The following is a 20272-nucleotide window of genomic DNA, read 5'->3' on the forward strand; positions in this document are numbered from 1 at the left end:
GACGTCACGCGGCGCTCCAGCCAATCGGAGTCCGCGTTTTAGGCGGCGGCGCGGGCTGACCCCGGCGGGGCGCCGTCCCTCTGGCGGCGGGTGTCCAGGGCCGGGCAGCGCCGGCGGCGCCCCGGGGCCGAGTGAGCGCGGTCGGGGGGGCGCGGGGCGGGTTTGCGCGGAGCGCCCGGAGGGGAGCCTCGGGGAGCAGGTGCACGGGCTCGGGGTCTGTGGGAACTGGGGCTCAGGGCTGCGCGGAGGGTGTTTCGGGTGGTGACTGGGAGCCGCGTGTTTCTGATTTTAAAATAGTTTTGTTTGTTTTGTTTTTTTTCTCAGCTCTGGCTGATGGTGGAGCGGGGGACTGGCTCTGGGACCCTGTAGCCTCAGGCATGAAAATCATTTGCAGAACCGTCATGCTGTCTCCCCAGCCCAGGCTCATTTTTGTCTCTTTGTGAAAAACAAAACAAAACAAAACAAAACAAAACAAAACAAAAAATCCCTGGTGCAAAGTGGAAAATGACCCTCAGGTGGGAGGTTCCGGCTGCTTCCCAGCAGTGCATCCAACAGAGTGATGCTCTGGTTCTCTCTCTCTTTCTTTTTTATTTTTTTAAATATTTATTTTCCCTTTTGTTGCCTTTGTTGTTTTTTATTGTTGTTGTAATTGATGTCGTCGTTGTTACATACAATAGAGAGAAATGGAGAGAGGAGGGGAAGACAGAGGGGAGGAGAGAAAGACAGACACCTGCAGACCTGCTTCACCACCTGTGAAGCGACTCCCCTGCAGGTGGGGAGCCGGGGGCTCGAACCGGGATCCTTACGCCGGTCCCTGCGCTTTGCACCACCTGCGCTTAACCCGCTGCGCTACTGCCCGACTTCCAATCAAACATCTCTTAAACCACCGCTCAAAACAACCTTGTTTGTATTATTACTGTGCTGTTTAAAATATTTTATTTATTTTAGTGAGACAGAACAGAGCTCTGCTCGGTCCTGGCTGATGGTAGTGCAGGGTGTTGAACCTGGGACTTTGGAGCCTCTGGGACAAGAGCCTTTTTTGCATAACCATTATGCTGTCTCCCCAGCCCCTAATATTATATAAGCCCTCTTGATTATTTTTCCCCTGCTGACTTTTATAGAATGCTTCAAAATACAAATTAATAATACGGAATGACTGTGTGGCTTCTCATACTATTGCTAATAGTTTTTCAATCGGTTCTTTGTTTTCTTTTTTAAAGATTTGTTTATCATTAGATAGAGACAGAAAGAAATTGAGACGGGAGGGGAGATAGGGGAGATAGGGAAAGTGACAGACACCTGCAGCCCTGCTTCACCACTCCTGAAGCTTTCCCCTGAAAGTAGGGAACAGGGGCTGGAACCCGGGTTCTTGTGCACTGTAATACCAGGTGTACCACCACCTGGCCCTCACTCTGTTTCATCTCTACGCCCCACGTGCACTCAGGTGTTCACCCCACAGCATCTTACGGAGCGTGATGACAAAGCTCTCAGGGTGCGTAAGAGACAGCTGGACCACGGGACCCTCTGAGAATCTGTCCTGTGCAGGACCAGAGCGGGTGTGGCGGCAGGCTCACAGCTCCCTGCACTGAATGTGCTCTTAAATCCACAGGTTCTAATCTACCAGACACTTTCAGTGAAAGGAGGACCCGGGCTCAGGAGAGCGTTCTTTCAGCTTGGCCTGAGCTAGCCGACCCCCGATTCCAGGCAGCCCCAGAGACAGACAGAGACAGAGACAGAGACAGCACCTCGTGGAGTAGCTGGTCCTTGAAGCGCAGGAGAAGATGACCAAGGCTCAGGTGAGGTTGCCTTCACTGACTGTGCCTTTTGCTTCACAGTGCATTTCTGCAAGTTTCTAAAAAAGATGATCTGATGCCAGTACATGCTGATGTAAAGCAGGGATACTCAGGAAATGGTTTTGTTTTTTTTTAACCACTGTTTTTTTTTTTTTAAACAAGAGCACTGCTCAGCTCTGGCTTACAGTGGTACAAGGGATTGAACCTGGGACCTGGAAGCCTCAGGCTTGAGAGTCTCTTGGCAGGACCATTATGCTGTCTCCTCTGCCCTGATGTTACAATCTTGAAATGATAACAGGTCAGGAAGTGAGATACAGAGGTCACTGGTTCACAGAGTTTCTGACTGTTAGGAAACAGTGATGGTGCAGGGCCTGTGGTTGTCTCAGCTTGTTGGACAAGTGTCTCCTCTTCCTGGCAGCTACAGCAGGAAGGAAAATGTGACTGAGAAGATTGATAATGATTCTTGCGAGAACATCATCCAGTTCCTCAGATAAACTACACGTTCTGTTGCTTTTAGATCTCTGGGGTATTTTTGTTTGTATTTTTTCCCCCAGAGCACTGCTCAGCTTTGGTTTATGGTTGGTGTGGGGGATTGAACCTGGGACTTCAGAGCCTCAGGCATGAGAGTCTGTTTGCATAACCATTATGCTATCTACCCACTCTGATATATATAATTTGTTTTCCCTTTTGTTGCCCTTGTTGTGGTTATTGACGTTGTTGTTGGATAGGACAGAGAGAAATGGAGAGAGGAGGGGAAGATAGAGAAGGGGAGAGACAGACACCTACAGACCTGCTTCACCGCCTGTGAAGCGACCCCCCCTGCAGGTGGGGAGCCGGGGGCTCGAACCGGGATCCTTACACAGGTCCTTGCACTTTGCGCCATGTGCGCTTAACCTGCTGTGCCACCACCCGACTCCCTCTGTTCTGTTTTTTTAATGTTTTATTTAGGCAGATGTGAAATGGTACTCCAAAGAGGACAAGTCTTCTAAAACATTTCTTCAATAAAAATCAATGTTTTAATTTTTTAACCCTTAGATTTATTTATTTCTGAGCAAGAAAGGAGGGAAGAGAGAAGCACTCTGGCACATGTAATTTTGGGGCTTGAACTCAGGGCCTCAGACTCAAGAACTCAACGCTTGATCCCCTGCGCCACCTCTCAGTCGTAAATAAATTTATTTTTGTTATCCGTTTATTTTTTTCTTTATTTTAAAAAAATATTTACTCCCTTTTGTTCTTGTTGTCTTATTGTTGTCGTTATTATTGTTGTTCTTATTGTTGTCGTCATTGTTGGATAGGACAGAGAGAAATGGAGAGAGGAGGGGAAGACAGAGAGGGGGAGAGAAAGACAGACACCTGCAGACCTGCTTCACCGCCTGTGAAGTGACCCCCATGCAAGTGGGGGGCTTGGGGCTCGAACCAGGATCCTTACACTGGTCCTTGCGCTTTGCACCACCCTGCGCTTAACGCGCTGTGCTACCGCCTGACTCCCTATTTGTTTATTTACTGGTGATGAGGATTATCACATGTAGGATTCTACCTCTCTGTGTGCTTCCACCCCCTTTATATTCACACAGAGAGAGCCAAAAAGAGCAGGAAAAACACTACTGCACCATCCCATGGTTCATGGAACTTCCCCTGTGGGTGGTACTTGTACGTGGTGCTGGGACATGAACATAGGTCCTCACACATGGCCAGCTGCACTCTTATGGTTCACCTACCTCACAGACCCTAAAATCAATTGAAAAAAAGAAATTTAACAAGCTGGAGAGCTAACACAGTGGCTATACAGAAAGGCACTAAAGGTTCAGTCCAGCCCACTACCGTAAGCCAGAGCTGAGCAGGGCTGTGGTCAAAACAAACCCTCGGGTCCAAGCAGTGGCTCACCTGGTTAAGCACACACATTACAGTGCATAAGGACCCAGGTTCAAACCCCTGGCCCCCACCTGCAGAGGGAAAGTTCATAAGCAGTGAAGCAGTGTTCCAGGTGTCTCTCTTTCCCTCTCAATTTCTCTCCATATCTATCTAAAAGAAATAATAATAAAATAAAATATATTTTTAAAAAATACACCTCATTTGTGGATTGAGCACTGGATCCTCAAACATGGCCTCCCAGGTCCACTCCCTGATGTGCATACTCTCCTGCTCTCTCTCCATACCCCTCCCCCCATATATAAATAAATCAGTCTGGTAGGTACTATATTATGAATAGCTCTTACAAAGGAACAGTGAACATACTGCAAGTTGTTTTATACCTCTGCAAATGTAAGTTTAGTTCTTTTTATTTATTTATTTTTTGTATTATCTTTATTTATTTATTGGATAGAGACAGCCAGATGTTGAGAGGAAGGGAATAAAGAGAGACACCTGCAACCCTATTTAACCACTCGTGAAGATTTCCCCTTGCAGGTGGGGACTGGAGGCTTGAGCCTGGGTCCTTGCACCTTGTAATGTGTGCGCTTAACCAAGTATGCCAGGACCTGCCCCCTGCTGAGTAGTTCTTCTGGCTGAGAACTATTTAGACTTTCATGACGCTATAATCTCAGTGTTTGTGTGACCTCGACACCATAGGTTGAACCTTACCAGGAAAAAGAATTGCACTGGGAGGTGTTGTCTGGTGGGTCCTGAGGTGATGAGGGTGGAGTCTTCAGGAATGGGATTAGCTTTCTTGTGCACATCACAGAGAGACAGCTCAACGTCTGGCCACGTGAGGCCACAGCAAGAAGTTTCCTGCTCTGAACCGGGAAGTGGGCCCTCCCCAGAAGGCAGCCCTGCAGAGACCTTGATCTTGGACTTCTCAGGCCCCACAGCTGTGAGAAGGCCCCAGCCTGGTATTTGCTTACAGAAACCTGCCTGGGGACAGTGAATAGCTCACTTGGACAGTGCGCTGCTTTGCCATGTGTATGACCCAGAGTTGAACCCTGCCTCCACTGTACTGAAGGAAGCTTTGGTGTCATGGTGTCTTTAACCTTCTTTCTGTTTCCTTTATCTATCTTAAAAAGGAAAAAAAAAAAAAAAGGGAGTGGGCAAGAGGATAGCATAATGGATTTCCCAAGAGTCTCTCGTGCCTGAGATTCCAAAGTCACTATTTTAGTCCCCTGTACCACCATAAGCCAACGCTGAGCAGAAAGGAAGGGAAGAAGGAAGGCTTCATGCATTAAGACACATGACCATATGGAATGTGAAACTGTCAGAGGGGTGTGCTCTCTCACTGCAGAGATGATGCTGTCTTTGCTTATTAATGGATTGTTTATTTATTTATTTAAATAGTAGGTTACATCCCCACTGTCTCTGTGTCCCCATCTTCCCACCCCCTAAAGATAACCGCTATAGTTCTCACAACCCTTAGAAACAATTTTCTTACTTCTGTTTTCTTTATTGTCTTTTTTTTTCTTAAAATATTTTTTTATTATCTTTATTTTTATTGGATAGAGGCAGTCAGAAATCTAGAGGGAAGGGAATGATAGAGAGGGAGAGAGATAGACACCTGCAGCCCTGCTTCACCACTCGTGAAGCTTTCCCCCTGCAGGTGGGGACCTGGACCTCGAACCTGGGTCCTTGGGCACTGTAACATGTGTGCTCAACCAAGTGCGCCACCACCTGGCCCCTATTTCATTTTTTCAAGCTCACGTGTATCAGGTCTCTAGATTCGACACATGAGTGAAGCCATCCGGTAGTCGTTCATCTCTTTACTTACTTTGCTAGGCATAATCACCTCTAGTTGCATTCATTTTGTCCCAAACGATACAATATCATCTCTTGTGGTTGCAGAGTAGTATTCCATGGGATGTGCATCCCGTAACTTCTTTGGCCAGTCATCTGTGGATGGACATTTAGGCTGCTTCTACTCTTTGGCTGTTGTGAATAATGCAGCTGTGAACACAGGGGTGCGTATGTCCCTGCTAATTAGTGTTTCAGTGTCCACTGGATAAATGCCAGAGAGTGGTATTGCTGGACCATAAGGTGATTCATGCTGACATCTTGATCTCACGGGCATGTGTCCTCACAGGGACCGCTGTCATTTGAGGACGTGGCCGTGGACTTCAGCAGGGAGGAGTGGCAGTTGCTGACCCCGTCTCAGAAGGCCCTGTACAGGGACACCATGCTGGAGACCCACAGCAACCTCGTGTCCGTGGGTAAGGGCAGCGGCCCCACCCGTCCACTTGCCTTTTCTTTCTGCCCAGTGAAGCGTGAGGGCTTCCGGAAGTGTTTCTGGGGGCTGCACTCAAGCGTTGTCAGCACTAGGCTTTGTCTCTCCTCTGGTCTCGAAGGAAGAGGGTTTTCTTTTTGTAATTCTTTTATATTTATTTATTTTCCCTTTTGTTGCCCTTGTTGTTTTATTGTTGTAGTTATTGTTGTTGTTATTGATGTCATCATTGTTGGATAAGACAGAGAGAGGAGGGGAAGACAGAGGGGGAGAGAAAGATAGACACCAGCAGACCTGTTTCACTGCCTGTGAAGTGACTCCCATGCAGGTGGAGAGCCCAGGGCTCAAACCGGGATCCTTGCAGGTCCTTGTGCTTTGCACCATGTGTTCTTAACCCGCTGTGCTACCTCCCGACTCCCGAGGGTTTTCTTGTGGCAGCTGAAGCAGAACTGTCTCTGGTCTCCACAGAGCCCCCCCCCCCCCAGCTGACATATGGGGTGCTGAATCTTCAATGGTTTCCCGTTCACAGGCGGTGGGGCTGCCGAGCCTGGTTCCCTGTTGTGCCTGGAGCAGGGAGAACCACTGTGGACATTGGAGGGAGCAGCCCAGAGTCAGAGCTGTGCAAGTGAGTGGGCGAGAACCGGGGAGATGAGGGAAGGACAGCAGCTTCCTGCTGGCCCGGAGGGAAAGGCCTGCTGTGAGCAGCGCTGAGACACTGGGGGCTTAGGGTGGACAGGAGCCGTATTCGCTGCAGACCCTAAAGCCTTTACAATTTTTTTTTCTTTTCTTTCTCTCCCCTTTCCAACACGCTTATAGCTGCTGGTGGGGTACCTGGCCAACAAATCCACCAGAGTTGGTGGCCATTTTTCTATTTATTTACTTATGTACTCATCTGTTTGTTTATTTTTATTAGGACATATAGAAATTAAGAGAGGAGGGGGAGACAGAAAGGGAAAGAGATGCCTGCAGATCTGCTTTACCTCTTGAGAAACATCGCCGTGCAGGTGGGGTGCAATGTTTGAACCCATATAGCTCAGTGGGGTGGACCATCATCCAGCCCCCCCCAAAGACTTCCTGTTCATTGTTTGCAATTTTTTATGTATTATTACCAGTGACTTGATATTGATTTACAAAGTTATAATATAACAGAGTGTTGGTATGCTTCTAATTCTGCTTCTAAAACGCCTTCTGTTTCATTGGTTTAATCCCCACTGGTTCATGATGTCTTTTTGCTACGCCCCCTCTCCTAGTACACCCTGATTTGCTCCAGTCTCTTTTCGCTTCAATCTCTCTACATCACATCCTGTTTCCACCCTACTTGGCGAGTATATATATAAGGACAGGATTGTGATTATAGTTAGTTTAGATAGCTTAGATTGTGCTGCGTTCCACATGAACAAAGACTGAACTCCGTATCACTCAGCCATGAGTCCCTGGTCGTCTGTCTCCCGCCAGAGAAGCTAGCCAGCCCGGCAACAGAGCTGTATGATCCCACACTGTTCCCACCACCAGAGTTTTGTATCCCTATTCCCTCCATTGGAAACTGCAGTAGTTCCCCCAAGATCGCAGATACAAGCATAGGGACTATAAATATTTTCTATAACCATCTGCCTGTATTTATATATATATTTCCCATTTTGTTTATGTTCCTGCCTTTTCTTTTCTTTCTTTTTTTTTATTTCCTCCAGGATTATTGCTGGGACTCGGTGCCTGCACTATGAATCCACTGCTCCTGGAGGCCATTTTTTTCCCCATTTTGTTGCCATTGTTGTTGTTACTGTTAACCATTGATGTTGTTATTGGATAGGACAGAGAGAAATGGAGAGAGGAGGGGAAGACGGGGAGAGAAAGAGAGACACCTGCAGACCTGCTTCACCGATTGTGAAGCGACAGCCCTGCAGGTGGGGAGCCTGGGGCTCGAACCAAGATCCTTACGCCTGTCCTTGTGCTTCAGGCCATGTGCACTTAACCCGCTGCACTACGGCCTGCCTCCGTTTTTTTCTTTTCTATGTCACACCTATTACTTCCGAGAGTCCTTCCTCTTGATTTCTCTCTGTTTTTATCTGGTAAATAATAAAACATTAAAAATTTTTATTTTAGATTTATCAAACAAATTTTAGACTTTAGGAGATTGTATGTGTGTGTATATATATGTATTATATGTATACATGTACACACATATATATGCTGTGTTATATATAACATGTAATATTGCTAGATAGAGTATATTATGTATGTAGTTTATTACATATGAGAGGGTTTCACATGACAGACAAGTCAGGGCACCACTTCTTTTTAAGTTAGAGATAGAGAAATAGAGGGCAGGGGTAGACAGCATAGTGGTTCTGCAAAGAGACTCTCATGCCTGAGGCTCCAAAGTCCCAGGTTTAATCCCCCGCACCACCACAAGCCAGAGCTGAGCAGTGCTTAGTAAAAAAGAAAAAAAAAAAAGGGGGGGGGGATTGAGAGAGAACAGTGAGATAGGGAGAGAAATCGGCAAGTAAGTCCTAAGTTCTACTAGTTAATGTATTTCTGTGACCAAACTCATTATTTTAATATATACACATACATATATTTATTTATTTATTGGATAGAGACAGAGAAGAATGATAGAGATGGAGAGGGAAAAATACTTCACTTCACTGTTTATGAAGCTCCCCCCCACAGGTGGATCCAGCTTGAGCCTGGATCCTTACACATTGTAATATACTGCCCTACCAAGTGGGCCACCGGTCCCCCCCCCTTTTTTTTTTTTTTAACTAGGCCCCTGCTTAGCTTTGGCTTGTGGTGCTGGGGATTGAATCTGGGAACTTAAACTCAGGTATGAGAGTCTCTTTGCTATCTTCCCCCACTCTTTTTTTTCTTTTCTTTTTTAAAATTTTATTTATTTAATATTGGATAGAGACAGAGAGGAATTGAGAGGAGAGGGGGAGATCGGGAGAGAGACACCTGCAATCCTGCTTCAGAATTCATGAAGCCTTCCCCTTGCAGGTGGGGAACAGGGATTTGAACCTGGGTCCTTGTGCATTATAACATGTACACTAAACCAGATGTGCCACCATCCAGCCCCCTTCCTCACCACTCTCTTTTTGCATTTTTTTTTTTTTTCCAGAGCACTGCTCAGCTCTGGCTTATAGTGGTATGGGGGATTGAACCTGGGACTTCGGAGCCTCAGGCCTGAGAGTTTCTTTGCATAACCATTATCTACCCCCACTCCTGAAATTTCTAAATTAGTAAAATCTTAACCACTTTTGCATTACAGTTTTCTTTTTCTTTTCTTATCATTTTTACTTGTTTTGTTTCTTTATTTCTAATCCCTCTGTTTTCTTTCATATCCCCAAAGTATTTTTGTGAAGTTTTTATCCTAAATATGTAATTATGTGTTTTCTTGAAATAAGACCATTCTCGGGGCCAGCCATTGTCAGACCCAGCAGAGCACACATATTGCATTGTGCAGAGTCCCAGCTTCATGCCCCCTGTCTCCACCTGCAGGGAAGCTTTAGGAACAGTGAATCAGTGCTATAAGTGTCTCCTTATCTCCCCTCTCCCTCTTAATTTCTCTGTCTCTATCCAAAATAAATAAATAAAATTTTAAAGAGCATTCTTTTACATAGCTAAATATTATTATCCAAATGTTGACACTGATTTGAGATTCTTTTTTTTTTTTTTTAATATTCTATTTATTTATTTATGACAAAGATAGGGAGAGAAAGAACCAGACACCACTCTGGCACATGTACTGCCAGGGATTGAAGTCGGGACCTCATGCTTGAAAGTCCAAAACTTTATCACTGCGCCACCTCCTGGACCACTGATTGGAGATTCTTAATCTATAGAGATCAAGCTTGATCATTCTCACTAATTATTTTTGACAGTAAATGAAAAAGAGCTTTGCCTAGTTTGTCCTCTTGTGAGTACACTTACTTGCACTCAGAAGCCAGAATTCACTAATTATGACTCAACTCTTTTAGGAAAGAAGTCATATGGGTGCAGTGAGTGCACAGTGAATCCTTGTGGACCTGTGATGACCACGTCTCACAGCACTCATGCAGAGATGGAATCCCATCAAGGCTCTGACTGTAAAGGGAGTGTTCCCAATAAGTTGAGGCTCCTGGCTTTTCAGCAGAACCACTCAGAAAAGAGACCATTTGGATCCAGTCAGTGTCAAGAGGTCCCCATGACAAGATCAGCAATCATTTGTCGTCAGCAAAATTGTCATACAGATGGGAAATTGTACAGGTATCATAAACCGTTCAAGACTAGGAAAAGTCTCCCTGCGCATCAAAGAATCCACACTGGAGAGAAGCCACACGAATGCCGATTTTGTCACAAAGCTTTCTCAAAGAAATATTACCTCATGGTCCATCAACGAACCCACACAGGAGAGAAACCATATAAATGCTGTCACTGTGAGAAGACCTTCACCACTAAAGGCAATCTTATAAAACATCAGCAAACTCATACAGGAGAGAAACCACATGAATGCCTGTTTTGTCACAAAGCTTTCACAAAAATATCTAATCTGAAGATTCATCAACGAACCCACACAGGAGAGAAGCCCTACAAATGCTCTCACTGTGAGAAAAGCTTCGCTGCTAAGGACTATCTTATACTTCACCAGCGAAATCACACAGGCGAGAAGCCATATGAGTGCCTGGTCTGTCACAAGTGTTTCCCAAGAAAGTATGCACTCAGGATCCACCAGCGAACTCACACAGGAGAGAAACCATACGAATGTCTGGTCTGTCACAGGTTTTTCCCAAGAAAGTGTGCTGCCATGATCCATCAGCTTACTCACACTAGAGAGAAGCCGTACGAATGCCTGGTCTGTCACAGAGGCTTCACCGTCAAATCTGAGCTCACGATTCATGAGCGAACTCACACAGGAGAGAGGCCATATGAATGCCTGCTTTGTCACAAAACCTTTATAAGGAAGTCGATTCTCAGGAGCCATCAGCGAATTCACTCACAAGAAAGACCATATAAGTGCTCAGACTGTGGTAAAGCCTATAGCACCAAGTACTGTCTCAAGAGTCATCAGAAAACTCACACGGAAGAGAAACCGCACGAATGCCTTGTTTGTCACAAAACCTTCAAGTTGAAGAGACACTTAGTGAGTCACCAGGAAACACACACAGAAGAGAAGCTGCACGAATGCCTTGTTTGTCATAAAACTTTCAAATTGAAGAGACATCTCCTGAGTCACCAGGAAACTCACATAGAAGAGAAACCATACAAATGCTCTAACTGTGAGAAGTCCTACATCAAAAAGTCTTATCTCATAGCTCATGAGCGAATTCACACAGTTGGGAAGTTTTATAAGTGCTCCCAGTGTGAGAATTCCTTCACCTCTAAATCAAGTCTCTTGATGCATCAGCGAACTCACACAGGAGAGAAACCCTATAAATGCTCCCAGTGTGAGAAATCCTTCACCTCTAAGCCAAGTCTCAAGATTCACCAACGAACTCACACAGGAGAGAAACCCTATCAATGTTCTCACTGTGGAAAAGGCTTTGCCTCTAATGGATACCTCAAACATCATCAGAAAACTCACACAAAAGAGAGACCATATAAATGTTCTCATTGTGAGAAATCCTTGACCTCAAAATCAAGTCTTGTGGTTCATCAGCGAACTCACACAGGAGAGAGGCCATATCAGTGTTCTAACTGTGGAAAAGCCTTCCGCACTAAGGCACATCTCATGAAACATCACAGAAGTCACGCAGGAGATAAACCAGATGAATGAGTAGTTTGTTACGAGGCCTTCACACACATCTCATCCTGGGAATTATCAGTCAGGTAACACAGGAAATAAATTATATCAGTGTTGTAATTGTGAGGAAGCCTTTACCACTAAGGCATACCTCATAGTTAAGCAGGAAATTCACACAGCACAGGCCTTGTGGATGCAATAAATGTTAAAACTTCACAACGTGGCCTCTAAGAGCAGTGGATTTGTAGTGCAGGCACCGAGCCCCAGTGATAACCCTGGAGACAACAACAACAACAAAAAACTTCACAACGTCAGCATTCCTTCCTCAGCAGCTGCCTTGTCATACACATGGGGAAATTTGGAGATGCAGAGAATAGAGGAAGCTTTTCCTTGGAAGACTAAACTCATCAGGTCGCTCATAAAAGAGAGGGTTTTCAAATGCACTAAAGGTGATAAAGCCTTCAAGACTGTGCCTGAAGGACTTACACAGGAGAGAATTCAGAAAGTTTTGTCAGAAAGTCTGATTACCAGGAACCGTGAGGACTTGAGTTTGAGACTCCAATTCCCACCTGCAGTGTGTGTGAAATGAACACACTGAATGAGGGGGACTCAGCAGTGGCACACCCAGTTTAATGCATATAGTGCTATGCGCAAGGACCTGTGAGAGGACCCGGGGTTCAAGCCCCTACTCCCCACCTGCAGGAAGAAAGCTTCATAAGTGGTGAAGCAGGTCTGCAGGTGTCTATCCTTCTCTCACCCTCTCTATCTCCTCACTTAATTTCTCTCTGTCCTATCTAATAAAATGGAAAAGAATGGCCACCAGGAGGAGTGGACTCATAGTGCCAGCACCAAGTTCCAGTGATAACCCTGGAGGAAGAAAAAAGGAAGGAAGGAAGGAAGGAAGGAAATACTAAATGACTTTACCCACAAAGAAAAACAAGCAAAATGCAATGAGCACTATGGACATGGACAGCAGAACTCAGATTAACAAAAGGAGGGGACTGTCAGGTGGGATGTGGACCAGTGGACATTGCTGGGAGGAGGATGTGGTGACTTAGTAGGGTGGGTGGAGTAACACATTTCAAAGAGGTGAAGATGGTACTTCTGAAACATTGGCTTATAAACCAGTAGTTACCTGGGGAGGGGGCCCTGTTGTTAAATTAAAAAACAAACATATATAGAGAGAGACTCTTATTCTTACTGTCAGTAATATTTCTGTGAATTGAATGAGCCAACACTATACTTTTTTTTTTTTTCCTCCAGGGTTATTGCTGGGCTCGGTGCCTGCACCATGAATCCACCGCTCCTGGAGGCCATTTTTTCCCCCTTTTGTTGCCCTTGTTGTAGCTTCGTTGTGGTTATTATTATTGCCCTTGTTGATGCAATTCGTTGTTGGATAGGACAGAGAGAAATGGAGAGAGGAGGGGAAGACAGAGAGGAGGAGAGAAAGATAGACACCTGCAGACCTGCTTCACCGCCTGTGAAGCGACTCCCCTGCAGGTGGGGAGCCGGGAGCTCGAACCAGGATCCTTACGCTGGTTCCTGCGCTTTGCGCCACATGCGCTTAACCCACTGCGCCACTGCCCGACCCCCTACTTTTTTTATATATATATATAGACAGAAGCAGGGAAAAAGAATAAGACCACAGCACCACAGCACCCAAGTTCCCTTCAATGTGATGGGGTCCAGGTTTGAACCTGGGTCACACTCATAACAGACCAGGAGTTTCACCAGCCTGGCATCAGTGCTTGACGTCTGGATTTGCTAGTTTTTTTTTTTTCCCTTTTTTCCTTGACTCCTTCCTTTCTTAGTGGATAGATACAGAGAGAAATTGAACAAAGGGAGATAAGGAGAAGAAGAGAGACTGAGACACCTGTAGCCCTCCACCACTTGTGAATCTTCCCACAAGAGGGCCTTCAGCCTGGGTCCTTGTGCACTGTGATGTGTGCACTTAATCCCGTGCACCACTGCCGGGCTCCTTTTGTTGGGTAGAGACAGAGAAGTTGAGAGGGGAGGGGAAATAGAGAAGGAAAGAGGGGTTGGGCAGTGGCCCACCTGGCTGAGCACCCACTCCCCACCTGCAGGGAGAATGCTTCGTAGGCTCGGAACCAGTTCTGTAGATGTCTCTTGCTGGGCTAGTGTGGGGGTGCCTCTTACCGGGCACGTACTCCTTCTGGGTTATTCTTTATAGGATAGAACCGGAAGTGGCAAGTTGGAAACAGAAATGGCTAGGAAAGGGGGTGGAGAAAGGCAAAAGTGGCCTGGGAAGGTAGAAACTTCCTTAGCAACTGTTGCAATGGTTTTAACTGGTAGGATCAATGTTACCCTGCAGGCAGGGTGGGTCTCGAAGAAGATAGATCAAAGGAATGGAATGGGTGGGGATCTTTCAAGCAAAACAGTGATTATGTAAATAGGCCACAGTATCAACAATGCAAGGTGGAGCAGGGGGAGCTGGTTTAATGCCCCACGGTCTCTCTCCATCTCTAGTTCCTCTGATCTCAATTTCTCTCTATCCTATCAAATAAAATAGGAAAAAAAAAAGAGAGAGGGAGAGAGAGAGCAACACATGAAGTACTGTCACTTATCATGGAGCTTCCCCACTGCAGGTGAGACTGTCCTTGTGCCTGCACTCAGCCAGGTGCACCACCACGCAGACCCAAGAGTTTTACATTTTTAATATCAAAGATGATAACATTTCCTCCATATACAAACAAACACCTGCAACAGGGGCTAGAAAAGAGCCCAATAAATACAGCACACCCTTTTTAAAATTTTTATTTTATTTATTATTGGATAGAGACAGAAAAATTGAGAGGGGAGGGGGATGTAGAGAGGGAGAGAAACAGACACCTGTAGCCCTGGACCTTTTCGGCAAGTGGGAAGGTGTATTCAGTCTCCACAGACAAGGCCAGGACTCACTTGTACCCACTGATGAGAGAATGAGGCCCAGAAGCCACAGTTGGGTAGCCAGTCTGTAGACACACACAGTGGCAACATTTCGAACACCCTCCAGGAGGCGAGAATGCAGAGCTTGCTCTGTGATGCCCAGCACTTTGGCGTTGTAGATGCTGCCATTGTCAAAAAGCTGCTGGATGATCAGCCCAAAGGAGAAGGGGGAGATGTTCAGCATGTTCAGCAGAGTGGCTTCCCTGGGTCCCACTTTGTCTATGGTCTTTTTTTTTTTTTTTTTTTTTTGCCTCCAGGGTTATTGCTGGGGCTCAGTGCCTGCACTATGAATCCACTGCTCCCGGAGGCCATTTTTTCCCCTTTGTGTTGCCCTTGTTGTAGCTTTTTTGTTGTTATTGTTGATGTTAGTTGTTGGATAGGACAGAGAGAAATGAAGAGAGGAGAGGAAGACGGGGAGGAGAAGATAAGACATCTGCAGACCTGCTTCACCGCCTATGAAGCGGCTCTCCTGTAGGTGGGGAGCCTGGGGCTGGAATCGGGATCCTTCCGCCAGGTCCTTGTGCTTTGCGCCTCATGCTTAACCCGCTGGGCTGCGCCTGACCCCCTGTCTCTGGTCTTAATCAGCTGCACAACACTCAGGATTTCAATGGTGCCCCTGGAGACCTTAGTGGTGATGCCCAAAGCCTGGAAGAAGGAGTTCTCGGGCCCCAGACCAGTGTTCTGGGCTGGCACGGTGACCTCGCATGGCGCAGTGGCACCAGCACCGGCAGCAGCTGGAACCTTATTGGCCAGCAGCATGGCCCTGATCTCAGTGAGGTCCTGTTGGTGAACGCAAAGGCTACATTCCTGCGGATGGAGACAGCAATTTCTCCAGGGCAGGGGTTGCCTTCTCCATTTGTGGCTTTCTTGCCCGTCAGCTTCATGGCCTTGCCACGCAGGGACATGCGGATCTGCTTCCTCTGCTTGGAGCCCACGTTGGCTGCGCCCACAGTGAAGCATTTTGGGCAGTTATCCAGAAGTTGAATGAGCTTCAGGAAGTAGTTGGACTTGCAGGTCGCCCTGTCTTCACTGGGCATCACGGCGGTGCATCAGGGACTGCCATGCAGGGTTTAAAGACGGAGTCACTCTCACGAGGATGCCTGGCGAGAAGCAGGGCTTATGTTCTTTTTTCTTTTCTTTTAATTTTTTAAATTTAGTTTCCCTTTTGTGGCCCTTGTTGTTTTTTAATTTTTATTGTTGTTACAGGCATTGTTATTGATGTCATTGTTGTTGGATAGGACAGAGAGAAATGGAGAGAGGAGGGGAAGACAGAGAGAGGGGGAGAGAAAGACAGACATCTGCAGACCTGCTTCACCGCCTGTGAAGCGACTCCCCCTGCAGGTGGGGAACTGGGGCTTGAACCAGGATCCTTATGCGGGTCCTTGCGCTTCGCGCCACATGCGCTTAACCTGCTGCGCTACCGCTGGACGCCCAGGGCTTGCATTCTTAACTGTGGTTGCTCAGAAGCCCGCCTGTCAGCTTCCTCTTAGCATAGGTTCCTCGTGCGGACTGGGTCCCCTTGTAGAGAGACTGTGCTCCACACTAAGCTCTCTCTTGGCCCTCTGGATCCTCCTCCCCCCCTTCCTCCCTTCCTTCCTTCCTTTCTTTCCAGAACTCTGCTTAACTCCAGTTAAGGTGGTGCTGGGATTTCAGTGCCTCAGGTATGAAAGTCTTGCTGTGAAGCAGGTCTGCAAGTGTCTATCATTCTCTACCCACTCCACCCCCCCCCCATTTTCTTTCTTTTTCCTCCAGGGTTATCACTGGGACTCAGTGCCTGCACTACAAATCCACTGCTCCTAAGGTCTTTTTGATTTTTTGCATAGGACAGAGAGAAATTGAGGGGATGGGTGGTGGCACACCTGGCTGAGCGCACATGTCACAGTGCGCAAGGACCTAGGTTCGAGTCTCCCGTCCCCACCTGCAGGGGGAAAGCTTCTCAAGTGGTGAAGCAGGGCTGCAGGTGTGTCTCTCTGTGTCTCTCCCTGTCTATCGCCCCCTTCCCTGTCAATTTCTGGCTGTGTGTGTCCAATAAATAAAGATTAAAAAATTTTTTTTAAAAAAGAGAGAAATTGAGAGGGGAAGTGAACATAGAGAGGGAGAGAGAAAAAAAGCAACTCCCCTGCAAGTGGGGAGCCAGGAGTTTGAACCAGGATCCTTGCGTGGGTCCTTGTGCTTCTTACAATGTGCACTTAACTCCATGTGCCACCGCCCAACCCCCCCCATCTCCCTGTCCTTTCTCCATTTTTGCCCTATCTAATAAAGTTTAAAAATCATATTAAAACAAAAGTCTGCTGGAAGTGTTGGTTCATAGTACTGGCACTGAGCCTCAGCAATAACCCTGGTGGCAAAAAAAAAAAAAAAAAAAAAAATTCTACAAAATAAAAGGAAAGAAATTTGACTTGTATCTCTCATTTTATTTTATTCTTTTTAAAAATATTTTTTAATATTTATTTATTTATTCCCTTCTGTTGCTCTTGTTTTACTGTTGTAGTTATTATTGTTGTTGTTATTGATGTTGTCATTGTTGGATAGGACAGAGAAATGGAGAGAGTAGGGAAAGACAGGGAGGGGGAGAGAAAGACAGATACCCGCAGACCTGCTTCACTTGTGAGGTGATGCCCCTGCAGGTGGGGAGCCAGGGACTTGAACCAGGAAAGAAAGAAGTGCTTTAGTCTACAGCCATACCACCCTGAACACGCCCAATCTCATCTGATCTCGGAAGAAGTAAGTGCTTTAGGATGATAAGGTGGGCTTCCACTAGCTAGCATTTAGATGGATTTGGGTTTTGATCCCATTAGCCAATCTCTGTCACCTTTACATGTCATTGAGAATTAGTCTACTTAGGCTTATGTCAATAATGTGCCATTAGTTACCTCTCCTGTTATAGATTACGTCCAATTTAAACTGTCAGAAAGATAAGGGGATGAAGCAAGGCATTTCCAACAGAGGTGGTCAGGCAACAGTGCAACCCCCTCACCCATCTCTCTCTCTCTCTCTCTCTCTCTCTCTCTCTCTCTCTCTCCTTTCTATTTTTAGTAGGACAGAGAGAAATTGAGAAGGAAGAGAGAGAGAGAGAATGGGAGAGAGACACTTGCAGATCTGCTTCACTGCTCATGAAGCACACCCCAGCAGGTGGGGAGTGGGTGCTTGAGCCCTCAAACCTGCATCCTTGCATATGGTAACACGTGCACTCAGCTGGTGCACCAGAACCCCTTCTTCCTTCCTTTATCCCTGGGGCAGAACTGTCTCCTCCACCCTTGGGCTGGGCATCAGAGCTCACCGTTTTCTCTTGGTCTAAATAAGGAAGGGAGAGAATCTGAAGGTCTTTACTGGAGGATTATCAGGTGCTGTAAGGAAATATTATCTGAACCTAAAGGAGGCAGAAGTAGTGGGCACAGACAGCTATAGATGAGAACAATTTATAATTATTTTTATCTTTTAACTCAACAGTTGTTTTAGTGGTCCAGAGGATGGTGCAGTGGATAAAGCTTTGGAGTCAAAAGCATGAGGTCCCAAGTTCAATCCCTGGCAGCACACACACCAGAGTCATTATCTGGTTCTTTCTCTCCTCCTATCATTATTCATGAATAAATAGAAATAATCTTTTTTAAAAATTGTTATCCCCACCTGCAGGGGAGTCGCTTCCCAGGCGGTGAAGCAGGTCTGCAGGTGTCTGTCTTTCTCTCCCCCTCTCTGTCTGCCCCTCTTCTCTCCATTTCTCTCTGTCCTATCCAACAACGATGACTTCAGTAACAACAACAACAAAAACTACAACAATAAAACAAGGGCAACAAAAGGGAAAATAAATAAAATAAATATATACATAAAAAGACTTTTAAAAATTGTTCTATTTGTGTTCCTTTAAAGAAGAGATCTAGGGAGTTGGGCGGTGGCACAGCGGGTTAAGCGTATGTGGCACAAAGCGCAATGACCGGCTTAAGGATTGCGGTTCAAGCCCCCGGCTCCCCACCTGCAGGGGAGTCACTTCACAGGTAGTGAAGCAGGTCTGCAGGTGTCTGTCTTTCTCTCCCCCTCTCTGTCTTCCCCTCCTCTCTCCATTTCTCTCTGTCCTATCCAACAGCGACAACATCGATAATAACTACAACACTAAAACAACAAGGGCAACAAATGGAAATAAATGAAGAAGAGATCTAACCATCTCTTATATACTCTAGTCATTGTTTGCCCTTTTTTGTTTGCTCTTTTTTACTCTTTCAGAGAGAGAGATAGAGACAAAGAGGGAGAGAGGGGAGAGAGAGATCTCACAGCTCAGTAGCTTCCTTCAATGAAGTGGCAGTCGGGCTTGTTCCAGTGGGTCAGGCTGGGATAGAGTGAACCACTGAGCTGGTGGGAGCAGGAGGAAGTTTAGGGGTTTTCAGACCTATCTCACAAAAGAGCAGAAAGCTGCCAGTTGAAGATAAACCAGCAAAGAAAGAATTAAACCTCCCAGGAAGAACAAAAAGGATTGAATTCAAGGGCTGAGGACTTGTGGTCAAGCATGCCCAGACAGGGGCAACAAACTTTCTAACACCGAGGAAGGGCAGACATCCCCGGACTTACTAACAAGGGATGATAGCTGAGTATGGAGAGTCATGTGTGCTGGAGGTGCAGAGAAAAGGAACAGAGTGGTCTGGGAGGTGGCACAGTGGATAAAACACTGGACTCTCAAGCATGAGGTCCTGCATTCAGTCCCCGGCAGCACATGGACCAGAGTGATGTCTGGTTCTTTCTCTCTCTCTTCCTGTCTTTCTCATTAATAAACAAATAAAATATTTAAAGGGGGAAGGGGAGAGAGACAATGAATAAAAGGCCCAAGGTGACCCCTGATTCATGATAACGTCATCATAATAAATGTGCACTGAGGCCCCCATGGTGTGTGCGTGTGCGTGTGTGTGAGAGATTTCATAACGATTGACAAGACTGTAAGATAACACGTACGATTCCACACAGTTCCTGTTAGGACAGTGAGACACTAGAGGCTCAGAGAGAGAGGTTAGGTCCTTAGCCCCTCTCAGATTTCAGCACCAACCTGTTAGAATTACAAGGCACAGGGAGTTTGGCGGTAGCGCAGCAGGTTAAGCGCACGTGGCGCAAAGCGCAAAGACCAGCATAAGAATCTCAGTTCCAGGTCCCGGCTCCCCACCTGCAGGGAAGTCGCTTCCCAGGCAGTGAAGCAGGTCTGCAGGTGTCTGTCATTCTCTCCCCCTCTCTGTCTTCCCCTCCTCTCTCCATTTCTCTCTGTCCTTTCTAATGATGACGACATCAACAACAACTACAACAACAATGAAAAACAACAAGGGCAACAAAAAGGAAAGACAAATATTTTTTAAAATAATGAAAAAAAAGAATTATGAGGCACAAAGTCAGTCAAGTGGTGTCAGGAGTGCCGACAAAGGACCATTTAATACAGCAGCCAATGGGGAGGGCGGAGGGGGACGTTGGGATGGAAAGCCCATGGAGGGGGGGTCTTGAGACCAAAAGACCTCATCTTTGGAAAAGCTGAAGAGCCCCAAAATGGAACCGATGGCTGGTCCTTAGAGTCTTTCTGCTTAGTCTGGCATGGGAAGGGTCATGGCCTGGGTCCGGATTCATGACCCATTTCTGGTTGGTGATGTCTGTGCAGCAGGGGTCAATCTTCCTGTGTGCGTGAGGGGTCCGCTTATTCTCAGCACATCA

The 20272-nt window shown here is 46.4% G+C and overlaps 1 protein-coding gene across 12 annotated transcripts in view; it reads left to right on the forward strand.

Moving 5' to 3' along the window:
* Positions 1–20272, forward strand: part of LOC103127272 (zinc finger protein 268-like) — a 42708-nt gene continuing 22436 nt past the window's right edge. The window contains exons 1-6 of one of the 12 annotated variants that reach the window (XM_060184662.1): positions 1–199; positions 1610–1796; positions 5562–5677; positions 5800–5926; positions 6467–6562; positions 15182–16978. In XM_060184662.1, the coding sequence (XP_060040645.1) occupies positions 5573–5677; positions 5800–5926; positions 6467–6562; positions 15182–15225 (372 nt within the window). In that variant the 5' untranslated portion in view covers positions 1–199; positions 1610–1796; positions 5562–5572 and the 3' untranslated portion in view covers positions 15226–16978. Of the gene's footprint in view, positions 215–1609; positions 1797–2211; positions 2310–3816; positions 4622–5561; positions 5678–5799; positions 5927–6466; positions 6563–9908; positions 12857–15181; positions 16979–20272 lie in introns of those variants that run through there. The other 11 variants (XM_060184647.1, XM_060184646.1, XM_060184654.1 and 8 more) reach the window with 11 other exon arrangements.

Source organism: Erinaceus europaeus, unplaced genomic scaffold, assembly GCF_950295315.1.
Source record: "Erinaceus europaeus unplaced genomic scaffold, mEriEur2.1 scaffold_484, whole genome shotgun sequence".
Taxonomy (NCBI): Eukaryota; Metazoa; Chordata; class Mammalia; order Eulipotyphla; family Erinaceidae; genus Erinaceus; species Erinaceus europaeus.